At 46.0% G+C, this 12726-nt stretch overlaps 1 protein-coding gene across 1 annotated transcript in view; it reads left to right on the plus strand.

Moving 5' to 3' along the window:
• The window catches only part of ACP3 (acid phosphatase 3), a 94954-nt gene that overhangs the window by 243 nt on the left and 81985 nt on the right, over window positions 1–12726 (plus strand). Inside the window, exon 2 of the mRNA XM_040432944.1 lies at window positions 1–156. Within this exon, the coding sequence (XP_040288878.1) occupies window positions 31–156 (126 nt within the window). The 5' untranslated portion in view covers window positions 1–30. The remainder of the gene's footprint in view (window positions 157–12726) is intronic.

Genomic DNA, 12726 nt, shown 5'->3' on the forward strand with positions numbered 1-12726 from the left:
CAGATCTACCTGTTAAAGTGACACTACAGTATGCCTCCTGCAGGACTCAATCTGAGCCATTCAAGATGTTTTTTATCAAGATATATGTTTCTTACTATGTATTTTCTGGTATTAGGCCAAACAGATGCGGAGAAAACGCTGAAGTTTGTTGTTCTGGTGAGTAGAAAAGTTGTGTTATGGTTATTTTTAAATAGATACCTATTTATCAGGTCTATAAAATTACAGATGTAGCAGAGCTGAAATCAGTCACTTCGCTGTTTGAGGCTGAATGGATTAGCACTTCTATTGCTGTGTTAGGTTTATATGCATTAAATACATTTGTATTTTATGATGCGTTGTACCATCTATAATTTATTCATTAATTTGGTAATGTATGCCATATTCATGTACTTTATAGTGTTTGCACTCATTCAGCTTTAGTGTATTAACCACAGTATATCCATGGGTGTAACTACCTGTGTAGCAGTCATTGCAGCTGCTATGGGAGAAAATAACTAAGGGGGCCTATTTCTACTCAGATATAAGGTGTAGTTAGTACCCATTATGTAAGGGGTGTGTAAAATGAGATGCAGCCATGTGTATTATCCCTTTCTGTGTAAGTACATTTTGCCTTACTGCTGTACTATAATATCATGTGTACATTAGGGTGACCACATTTCCTAACTGCCTTTCAGGGACACTTACTTTCACATGTGCATTTCGTGAAACTTATACTTGAGACTGGCAAAAACATATCTGCCTGTGCATTTTTCTGTATTTCTGCACACATTAACTGGCTACTTAGACATCTCTTAAGAAATAGAAAACAAAACAAGTTGCATTAAAGAACAGGTTTTTTTTTCTTACTGAACAGGAACTTTTACAAAATATGAATACTTTACCAACCATAAATAACAGACTGCAAAACAATTCCACATATTTCTTAATGTATAAATAACCAATATATTACTCTACAATATATTCGTGAAAATAAACATAATACTAACAATACAGTAAATTATCTCTGAAAATATTAATGCTGATTCTAGTTCAGCTCACCAAACTCTTCCACATTAGACTACATGGCACAAGCTCAGTATCTTTTGTTTTAACTCTAATGCCTAAATGTGTATTTCTTGTCATTTCTTAATGTCCAAAACATACCCCTTTGTAATGTCCCCAGTTGAGCTAATGTTCCCATAATGTGCGAATATAAAATACCCCTTCTTAGTGCCCCCGTAGATGACCCCATAGTGCTCCTCTCCCCCTTCCCCAGAGTACCCACCATAATGTGTCCCAGTATAAAATGCCCCTATACAGAGCCCCCCATATAAAATACCCCTTCTTTTTAGCCTCAGTAGATGCCCCTATAGTGCCACCCAATAATGTGCCAGTAAGATGTGCCCCATAGATGCCCCCAATCATGTGCCAGTAATAAGAGCCCCCCACCATCATGTGCCAGTAGCCAGAGTGCCCCCCTATCATGTGCCAGTTGCCCCCTTTTGTGCCAGTCGCCCCCCCTATCATGTGCCAGTAGCCCCCATATGTGCCAGTAGCCCCCCTATCAAGTGCCAGTAGCCCCCTATCAAGTGCCAGTAGCCCCCTATCAAGTGCCAGTAGTCCCCCTTATGTGCCAGTAGCCTCCCTTATGTGCCAGTAGCCTCCCTTATGTGCCAGTAGCCTCCCTTATGTGCCAGTAGCCTCCCTTATATGCCAGTAGCCTCCTATCATGTGCCAGTAGCCCCCCTTATGTGCCAGTACCCCCCTTATGTGCCAATAGCCCCTCTTATGTGCCAGCATCCCCCTTATGTGCCATCATACCCCCTTATGTGCCAGTATCCCCCCTTATGTGCCAGCATCCCTCCTTATGTGCCAGCAATGTCCCCCACAGTGTATATCATTTTTTTTAACCGCCCCTAGCTTTAATAATACCCCCAATGTAGGGCCCCATCTTAAATAATGTCCCCCATATTGTTTCTTTTTTTTTTTTTAGGGCCCCCCGCTTTATAATGTCCCCCATGGTTTATATAATGCCCCCATAGTGTCCCGCAGGCCAAAAAAAAAAAAACATACCCTCACCTTATCCACTTGCTCCTCTAAATGGCCTGTGTAACCGTTTTTAACGGCCGTTAGATGGGTGCAATCCTGTCAATCGGCCGTTAAATATGGTCCCATTGATTTCATGTCTTATTTTTGGATGGACACCGCCATTTTTCGTGTGCATGTAGCCTAACTCTCAACCACTGTAGACGACTACAGGACACTCTGTGTGCCCTTTTATCAACTGACTCCCAGACTTCTCACCAGAATAATCCAGCCCTTACAGGCAAACATACCTGAAAAGGAACTAAAAGACCGCACAGAAAATGGGCAGGGTACTGTAACAGGATTCCACCGTTGCAACATTTCAGTTTGTGAAATTTCATCCCTTCTAGATAATGCAAGATCAACCGAGAAGGGGATTATTTCAAAGTGGATTCATTTAGAAACCACAGCAACTCAGCCACAGAGACAGACCATGTAAAGTTACAGAGCGGGGCTGCTGAGTGATGAGGCACATAGTGCATAAAAGTCACCATTAGTTTTTTGACTCAATAACTGCAGAGTTGCAAACCTTTTGACTCAATAACTGCAGAGTTGCAAACCTCCTCTGGCATTAACAATTTCATCGTTGACTGCTTGCCACAATGTTTTCACCCACTCCCATACTTGAGTGATAGTGGGCCTCTTCATCCGTCCAGTAGGTGTCAGGTCATGATTCCAAGCAGCCACCCATTTGTTTGATCTCTCCCGCAGGAAAACTTTAAATGGCTTGTTAATAGAAACGTCCATAGGTTGTAACTGGCTGGTAAGCCCCCCAGGATTTACCGCTAGAGGAGTGTTCACTTCCTTAAAACTCTTTTTTTTTGTTTCACTGATATGTACCCTAAACTGGTAAAAAAAAACTAGTAGGGCTGGTTTCTTCAAAAGGCCTCCAGGACGTTTGGACCACACCTTCTCAATCAATATTATCATGCCTTTTTCGTCCATCCATCCTTTGTCATGAATAGAGATGACCGAATCGAAGTTGACGAAGTGGAATTCATTAATGCAGGCACTAGGAACAGTGATTAGGAAAGATAACTACTGAGCAATTCAGGGAAAGATTATTCATAGTGTAGGGAAAGGATAGGGAGGCATTATCCACCCAATAGGGGAGTGTAAAGCCTGGGTAATAAGAGCTATTCTATTACACCTTGTTGCACTAATTGGGGTTACTAAAAGTGATCTAATACTACAGATTTTAGGTTGTTTAAAACAGTAATTGCAGTAATCCTAGCATATTTTATTGGGTTTAAAAGTGCGGTCAGATACAACCAGTTTTGGGGTGTGTTTATCTAATATATAAAGCTGAGTGTATGTGTGTAAGTATATCCGCTAAAGGAATCCTCACCATCGCATTTACAATCACGAAATTTGGCAGACAGGTACATCAGGTGTCTGGAAAAGTTTTAGACTGGGTCTCAGCTCTAGCACGTACCATTCCTGAGATATTCCCAAAAAATGCATTAGCCAATAGAAGCCTGGTCACATGACCCTTAGACAATAGAAGCTCGCAAGCCCTTAGGCCTCTTTCACACGGGCGTCGCGTGTGAGGGCCACATAGGATGCAGGTGCGTCACCGGAAAATGCACGATTTTTCCGCACAAGTGCAATGCGTTTAAATGCGTTTTGCACGCGTGTGAGAAAAATCGCCATGTTTGGTACCCAGACCCAAATCCAGACTTCTTCACCGAAGTTAGGGTTGGGGCTTGGGAGCAGTGTTGTTTAGATGTTATTATTTTCCCTTATAACATGGTTATAAGGGAAAATAATAGCATTCTTAATACAGAATGCAAAGTAAATTAGGGATAGAGGGGTTAAAAAAATATATAAATTTAACTCGCCTCATCCACTTGTTCGCGCAGCTTGGCTTCTCTTCTTTCTTCTTCTTTGAGGACCTTGGAGAAAAGGACCTTTGGTTACGTCCCTGCGCTCATCACATGGTCCATCACATGATCCATCACCATGGCAATGGGCCATGTGATGGTTTTGCGCTCATCACATGGTCCATCACCATGGTGATGGACCATTTGATGAGCGCGGTGACATCACCAAAGGTCCTTTTCTCCCAGGTCCTCAAAGAAGAATAATGAAGAGAAACCGGGCTGCGCGAACAAGTGGATGAGGTGAGTTAAATTTTTTATTTTTTTTTTTTAACCCCTCCATCCCTAATTTACTTTGCATTCTGTATTAAGAATGCTATTATTTATAACCATGTTATAAGGGAAAATAATAAAGATCTCGTCCCTATCCCGATCGTCACCTAGCAACCATGCGTGAAAATCGCACCACATCCGCACTTGCTTGCGGATGCTAGTGATTTTCACACAGCCCCATTCACTTCTATGGGGCCTGCATTGTGTGAAAAACGCACAATACAGAGCATTCTGCGATTTTCACGCAACGCACAAGTGTTGCGTGAAAATTACCGTTCATGTGCACAGCCCCATAGAAATGAATGGGTCCGGATTCAGTGCAGGTGCAATGCGCTCACCTCACGCATTGCACCCGTGCGGAAAACTTGCCCATGTGAAAGAGGCCTTAGTATCCACATACACACAGTTTTACACCAGGTTTCCATAACAACCCAGCCATTTTTTTTTACTGCTGTAGTTCAGCTTTAAAGGGGCAGGGCGCTGTGGATGACATTGTTAAGGGAGCAGAGTACTGTGGAGGTCACAGATCAGGGGGCAGGTAGGGTGGCCATTCAGGCCACCCTCAAAAGACAGACTTAAAAACCCTGCCCCCAGGTCCCACTAAGCCACGCCCCTGACCTGGATAAGCCATGCCCCCTCCCACTCCGCAGCTGACAGGGAAAGAAAAAATTAAGGTAAAAATCAACTTTTGTCAGCTGCAGGGGTGGGAGGGAGGGTTACTTTCTCCCTACAGCACAGTGCTGCTGTCTGAGAGTGAGCTGTTCAAAAGGACAATCCTGTGTCCATCCAGGTCCTGTGCCGGACAGAGGACAGGGCGTCTGAAAACCGGACTGTCCAGCTTAAAACTGGACCTCTGGCCACCCTAGGGGCAGGCTGCTGTGCAGGTCACAGTTAAGGGGTCGGCCCGCTATGGAGGTCAGTGTTAAGGGGCAGATTGCTGTATAGGCCACTGTTAAGGGGATGGGACTTTGTGGAAATCACTGTTAAGGAGATGTGGTACTGTGGAGGTCACTAATAAAGGGGTGGCTGCTATGGAGGTCACTGATAAAGGGGCGAGCTGCTATGGAGGTCACTGTTAAGGGGATGGGATGTTGTGGAGGTCACCGTTAAAGGGGCAGGCTGCTGTGGAGGTGACTGTTAAGGGGGCGGGATGTTCTGGAGGTCACTGTTAAAGGGGCAGGCACTGTGAAGGCCTCTGTTAAGGGGGCAAGGAACTGTGGAGGTCACTAGAGGTGAGCGAATTTCATATTTTGAAATTCATTCACGCTTCATTTACTGGTATAAGCTGAATTGCATTATGGATTCCGTTACCACGGACCATAACGCAATTCTATGATGGAATGCATAACGGAATGCCTTTAGAGGCATTCTATTATTCACTCCGTCATAATAGAAGTCTATGGGCTGCAAAACGGATCCGTCCCGTTTTCATTATGCAAGGGAGTCCTCTCCTGCATAACAGAAACAGAAAGGATCCATTTTGCAACCGATAGACATGCATTCCGTCATAGAATTGAGTTATGGTCTGTAGTAAGAAAAATCCATAACGCAATTCACCTTTTACCAGTAAACAAAGTGTGAACGAATTTCCTAACCTGAAATTCGCTCATCTCTAGAGATCCGCTATGGAGGTCAGTGTTAAGGGGTGGCGGGGTGCTGTACAGGTCACTGTTAAGGGGGCGGGTGCTGTGGAGGTCACTGTTAAAGGTGCCGGGTACTGTAGATGTCACTGTTATAGTGGATACTGTCGATATCTGCTAGTTTCATATATAAAAGTATATAGCTTGTAACAAAACAGTTTCTGTACAAATCTATGTGGAATCAGCTGACAACGGTGTAAAAAGAGTGTGCTACTTCTTGACGAGAACATTTACCTGTAAGGCTGAGTTCACACTTGAGTTATTTGGTCAGTTTTGTCCCTGTAACTGACCAAATGAGTGAATTGTGAAGTGATTCTAAGAGTGACGCCTCTCATCTGCGTGTTTCACTAGCACAGCAGACTCCCTATGCATATTCTGCAAAGCACAGTGTTCTACACTACTAGGAAGGCTCTCAGCTGCCAGGAAATAGCTGTGTTTTAACGCGATTCATCACAAATAAATTTGGATCAAATAAAATCTTTTGGGGAAATTCGGCGAACCGTCTGAATCGAATTTTTGGGAAATCCGCTCATCTCTAGTTGTCAACATGCACAAAAACTCCTCTTATTTCTTGTTTGAATCAAGTACAAATTTATTAAAAGAAAGAATCTTGGAGTCATATTTAGTAATGAGCGGACTGGTGGATGTTCAGGTTCGACAGGTTCGGCAATTGACCCCGAACATCGAACCTCATTGAAGTCAATGGGGACCCGAACTTTGGGGCTGAAAAATAGATGTAAAAAAAGTCATAGAAAGGGCTAGAGGGTTGGAAAAGCATCCAAAATGGGGGCAAGAGCAAACAAATGTGGATAGGGAAATTACTTAAAATAACAGAAAATACATAACAATAAAAAATATTCATTTTGAACCAGAAGGCGGTTCGTCAATTCTGTGTGCGACCTTTATCCATTTTTTGGGGTGCAGCCGGTATACTTCTCTACTTTGCCAATATAAGACATAATAATTTTGAGCCAGGAGGTGGAAGTCCAAGTGGATGAGGAGGCAGACGTGGCAGTTACTTTTTTTGTATTTTGGTTTGTGGAGGCCCCAAAACATTGGGAAATGGCAGAGAGAACGCACCAAGTGCGCTGCAGTATAACAATGGCTGGGTGGGGCACGTATACTTCTCTCCTTTGCCCAAGGTATGGACCTGTGGGATCCATGCCTGGTTCATTTTAATGAACGTGAGCGTGTCCACGGCTGTAGACAGGCGGATGCGCTTGTCTGTGATCACCCCTCCTGCCGTGCTAAACACAGATTCGGACATACACTTGCTGCAGAGCAGACCAGCACCTCCAAGGTATAAAGGGCAAGCTCAGGCCATGTGCCCAATTTGGAGACCCAGAAGTTGAATGGGGCAGACCCATCAGTCAGCAGTGATGGCCAGTTCGCCGTGTTCGCCCGCAAACACATGCGGGCTGACATCTTAACTCACAAGTCCGGTGATGCACAGGTAGGCCCTTACCTGTGCCTGTGCGCGAGCCGGTCTGAAACAAATGCGGTCACCGGGAGCAGGCAGTTCCGAGAACAGCCACCGGGGGCCTTCATCGGGCTATTTTTGGAACTGACAACATTTGTTTCAGACCAGCTCACGGCACAGGCACAGGTAAGGGCTTACCTGTGCATCGCCGGACTTGTGAGTTAAGATGGCAGCTCGCATGTGTTTGCGGGCGAACACGGCGAACTGGCCATCACTGTCAGTCAGTACGTGCAGACGTGTGCACATGTACAGTTTCACTATGTTGCTGAAACACTGGCTCCTGCTAAGATGGTCTGTATCAGATGGGGTTGCTGGATGTTGTGGCGTGCTGACAAAGCTTTTCCACATTTCGGCCATGATAACCCTCCCTTCTGAGGTGCTGGTGGTGCCCCAGCTGTATTATCGATTTCCTCCTCCTCCGCCTTGTGCTTCCACTGAGCCCCCGCTGTCAGGTGGGAACGCCATCAGTAGCGAGTATACCAGCGTGTGGTTGTACTCACACATCTTGCCATCACACTCCAGTGATGGAAGTAAGGATGATACATTGTCCTTGTAATAGAGGTTCAGCAGGGTGTCCACTTTTTTTTCCCTTTTTCAAGATGGCTGCCACTTCACTTCCTGTATGGGCAAATTAAGCGATTTCTCTGTCCTCCTGGGAACTTGTATTCAGCACTTTAGTTCCTGCTGCTGAAGGAATGCTTTCTGTGTGGAGGCGGGCTGTTTGGTTCCCTCCCCTCTACTGGGTGGATATATCTAAGATGGCCGATTAACCCCTGCTCTGCCACTGTACTGCAACTGATGCAAACCCACACTCTTCAGCATTAAGTACATGCAACAAAAGTCTCTTTTTCTGTGGGTTTGGTGATTACTGTAGCCTGTATTAAAGGCACAAGGGTAAATCCTGTTCACTGACTCCACTTATGCAGTGGCCAGGAATGGGTTGTTAATGTTCTGTATTTGTCGTGACACCAATTGCAGCGTGTGTAGGGTACTATCCCAGGGCCCTTCCAAGGTGTTATAACACACGTCCAAGATTAGGAATGCCAGAGTGGTGTAATGGCCTATAATGTCTCTATAGGGTAGTGGTAATTGTGTGAACGGTGTCTCCTACCTGGGTACGGCTGGACTCCTGGCTCCCTTGCAATAAATTTGAGTGTAGTGATAGTAGAAGTTATAGAGGAATTTTGCATAGTAAATGATGTCCAGACCTTTAGATGAAGTTCAAATGTTTCTTTACTGAAGATAACTTGTATCCAAGCAGTATACAGCTTTGGTCTCTGGTCCCAGCAGGTTTTAGCAATCGTTGGCAGGAATAAATACTTCTGCTTTAAATTTGGAGCTTGCAGGATAAGTCGTCTGCTTCATAGCTCTGTAATTATGACAGGAATTAATCTTTTGCACTTTTCTGTAACTTCTGCTTTGTGGGAACAGACTACCTGAGGAGGAATGGCTTCTCCTAGGTCTCTGGACTTATCTCTCAGATGGATTCTCAGGGGAAGCTTTCTTCCTGGAACTCTGGAGGTTGTCTGTAGTTTTCTGCTTCTTCATCCAGCTGAGGCTAAAGGTACTCAGACTGGGAATATGACCAAGTCTCGGACGAGACCAGGTCCTTGCTGTCTTCCCTATACAGGAGATCTCCTCACTCTGGTCCTAACTGGTTTTTCCCTCCCTAGCTGCAGGAAGGCTAAATAGTCCACCTCTCTTCAGAAGGCGGTCAGAATAGAACTGTCATATCATTAAAACTATCCCAACCAATGATGCTGCCACCTGCTGGTATATCAAGAAAATGACTTGAACAATTGCATTTAACATACAGTACAGACCAAAAGTTTGGACACACCTTCTCATTCAAAGAGTTTTCTTTATTTTCATGACTATGAAGGCATCAAAACTATGAATTAACACATGTGGAATTATATACATAACAAACAAGTGTAAAACAACTGAAAATATGTCATATTCTAGGTTCTTCAAAGTAGCCACCTTTTGATTTGATTACTGCTTTGCACACTCTTGGCATTCTTTTGATGAGCTTCAAGAGGTAGTCCCCTGAAATGGTCTTCCAACAGTCTTGAAGGAGTTCCCAGAGATGCTTAGCACTTCTTGGCCCTTTTGCCTTCACTCTGCGGTCCAGCTCACCCCAAACCATCTCGATTGGGTTCAGTTCTGGTGACTGTGGAGGCCAGGTCATCTGGCGCAACACCCCATCACTCTCCTTCATGGTCAAATAGCCCTTACTTTCAAAGTTTTCCCAATTTTTCGGCTGATTGACTGACCTTCATTTCTTAAAGTAATGATGGCCACTCGTTTTCCTTTACTTAGCTGCTTTTTTCTTGCCATAATACAAATTCTAACAGTCTTTTCAGTAGGACTATCAGCTGTGTATCCACCTGACTTCTCCTCAACGCAACTGATGGTCCCAACCCCATTTATAAGGCAAGAAATCCCACTTATTAAACCTGACAGGGCACACCTGTGAAGTGAAAACCATTTCAGGGGACTACCTCTTGAAGCTCATCAAGAGAATGCCAAGGGTGTGCAAAGCAGTATTAAAAGCAAAAGGTGGCTACGTTGAAGAACCTAGAATATGACATATTTTCAGTTGTTTCACACTTGTTTGTTATGTATATAATTCCACATGTGTTAATTCATAGTTTTGATGCCTTCAGTGTGAATTTACAATTTCCATAGTCATGAAAATAAAGAAAACTCTTTGAATGAGAAGGTGTGTCCAAACTTTTGGTCTGTACTGTAGGTTTATGCACATTTGTGGAGGACATAAGCAAAATCACATCTGATGACAGTATAAAGCTCTTAGAAGATAATAGCGTGGTAGAGGCGTGTAGTAATACAACTCTGGGGTGTTATACCAGTAGTCAGCACTAATAACAATGAGGGCAACTTGGCGGTCATTGCAAAGGCCCTGCAGCATGTAGTTGCTCATATGTGCCAGGTTGCCCAGAGGCAACGACAAGCTGTCCCCAGTCAAAGGTGTATCGCCTTTGTCCTCTGTATCCCCCAGCCATGCTTCAGTGATACCCGCCAGCTGATTTAGGTGCCACCCTGTTGTGAATGCGGATCCTTCTCTTCCTCCTCATCCTCCAAAACTGTGCTCTGGCTGGACAGTTGTGTACCTGGCTGCTGTTAGTGCAGGAACCCACTCTTCGAACCACCTGTGGACAACTGGCCTGATAACCATGGGAATGAACACTGTTCCTCCTGTGCATATACTCATCCATCATTGCCCAAAGCGCTTTTTCAAGGAGACATAGAAGTGAGATAGTAACGCTGAGGATGGCATCAACGGCGCTGGCCATGTTGGTGGAGTACTCGAAACAGCGCAACATGGTACACACTTCCCGTATGGATGCCTACTCGTTGGTGGTAAAGTGGTGCTGTTCCACAGAGCGACTCACCCGTGCATGCCGCAGCTGAAACTACACTATTGTTGCTGCTGCTTGCACAGTCTCTCAAGCATGTGCAAGGTGGCGTTCCACCTTTTGGGAACGTCACATATGAGGCGGTGAGCAGGAAGGCAGAAGTTACGCTGCAGCGCAGACAGGCAAGCAGCAACAGGGCGACAACGCCAAAAGAGCGCACAGGCAGCTCTCACTTTCTGCAGCAGCTCTGACATATCAGGGCAATTTTTTAGGACCCTCTGCACCACCAAGTTCAGCACATGCGCCAGGCAAGGGATGTGCGTCAAGCTGGCTAGGCCCAGAGCCGCTAAGAGATTTTGCCAATTGTTGCACACCACAAGGCCAGGATGAGGCTCAGCGGCGCCAACCATTCATCGGTCTGTTCTTTCATGCCTGCCCACAGCTTCTGTGCAGTGTGGGCTTTTTCCCCCAAACAGATGAGTTTCAGAACAGCCTGATGTAATTTCCCCCTGGCTGTGCTGAAGTTGGTGGTGCCCGTGTTGTGCTGACGTCATGAGGAGGTGATAGAGGAGGAACAGGAGGATGAAGCGGAGTAGGAGGCAACAGGCGGGACCGAGAAATGTCCAGCAATCCTCGGTGGCGATAGGACATATGCCAAACCGCTTTTCGCCTCAGGCCCAGCCGCCTCTACATTTACCCAGGGGGCAGTTAGGGAGATATAACATCCCTGCCCATGCTTACTGGTCCACGTATTGGTGGTTTTGTGGACCTTGCCACTGATGGAGTTGCGCAGCGCACACCTGATTTCTTCTGCTGCCACTTGTTCGTGCAGGGCAGGAAAGGACTGCCTGGAAAAGTAGTGGCGGCTGGGAACCACGTACTGTAGGACAGCTGCCGTCATGATATTTTTAAAACTGGCCGTCTTCACCAGAATGGCAGCATTTCAAAGGCCTGGAATTTTGAAATGCTGGCATTTAGGGCCAGGGCTCGTGGGTGGGTAGGGGGTACTTCCACTTTGGGGAAAGGACAGCTGAATGCTTCCATGGAACAGAGTGGAGATGCTCTGTACCAGTGGTGGTGGTGGTGGTATTGCTGTCAAATCCTCTCTTTGTGGGTTGCCAGGTGGCCCTGTCACTCCAGAGTGGGAGGGAGAGTGCGAGACCGCAGCAGAAGAGGGAGCAGGAGGAGCCTCTGATCTTTTGTGGTTCTTCAGGTGTGTACTCCACTGTAGCTCATGCTTTGCAGTTAGATGCTGGGTCATGCAGGTGGTGCTCAGGTTTAGAACATTTATGCCTCGCTTCAGGCTCTGACTGCACAGCGTGCAAACCACCCATATCTTGTCGTCAGCACATTGCCTGAAGAACTGCCATGCAAGGGAGTTCCTTTGAACTGGCTTTGGTGTGCTATGTCCCTTGGCACAGTGGGCAGTAGCAGGCATACTGGCTGGAGGCCGGCTGCTTTGCTTTTGCACCCTGCTCCCTCTTTTGCTGTGTGGCTGGTGCTGTGTGACCCCCAAGTCTTTCTCTGAACTGTACACGTCACTGGCATGACCTGGATGCCATGTGAGGTTTAGGACCTCATCATCCTCCACATCACCTTCCACCCACTCCTCACCCCTGCCCTCCTTGCCAGTCTGCACAGTGCAGAAAGCCACAGCAGTTCACACTTGTGTTTCTTTATCATTATCAGAGACGTGCTGCGGTGGTCCTCTCTCATCCTCAAACATAAGTGGTTGGGCATCAGTGCACTCAGTCTCTTCCACTTCTGGGGCAGGGCTAGGGGGATGGCCAATGGAATCCTCGCCAGCAGAGTGATCAAAAAGACTAAGGGACTGCTGCATGACTTGGTGCTCAAACTGCTTGGCTGATGGGCAAGGGGTTGAGGTGGAAGATGGATGTCCGTGGGCCGCCAGTGCCAACTTTGCTCTTTCAGCAGTGGACCAGGTGGAAGACCATATGAAGGAACTGTCAGCCATCCAATCTACTATCACCTCTACTTGTTCTAGCCTC

Source organism: Bufo bufo, chromosome 5 (genome assembly GCF_905171765.1).
Source record: "Bufo bufo chromosome 5, aBufBuf1.1, whole genome shotgun sequence".
NCBI lineage: Eukaryota > Metazoa > Chordata > Amphibia > Anura > Bufonidae > Bufo > Bufo bufo.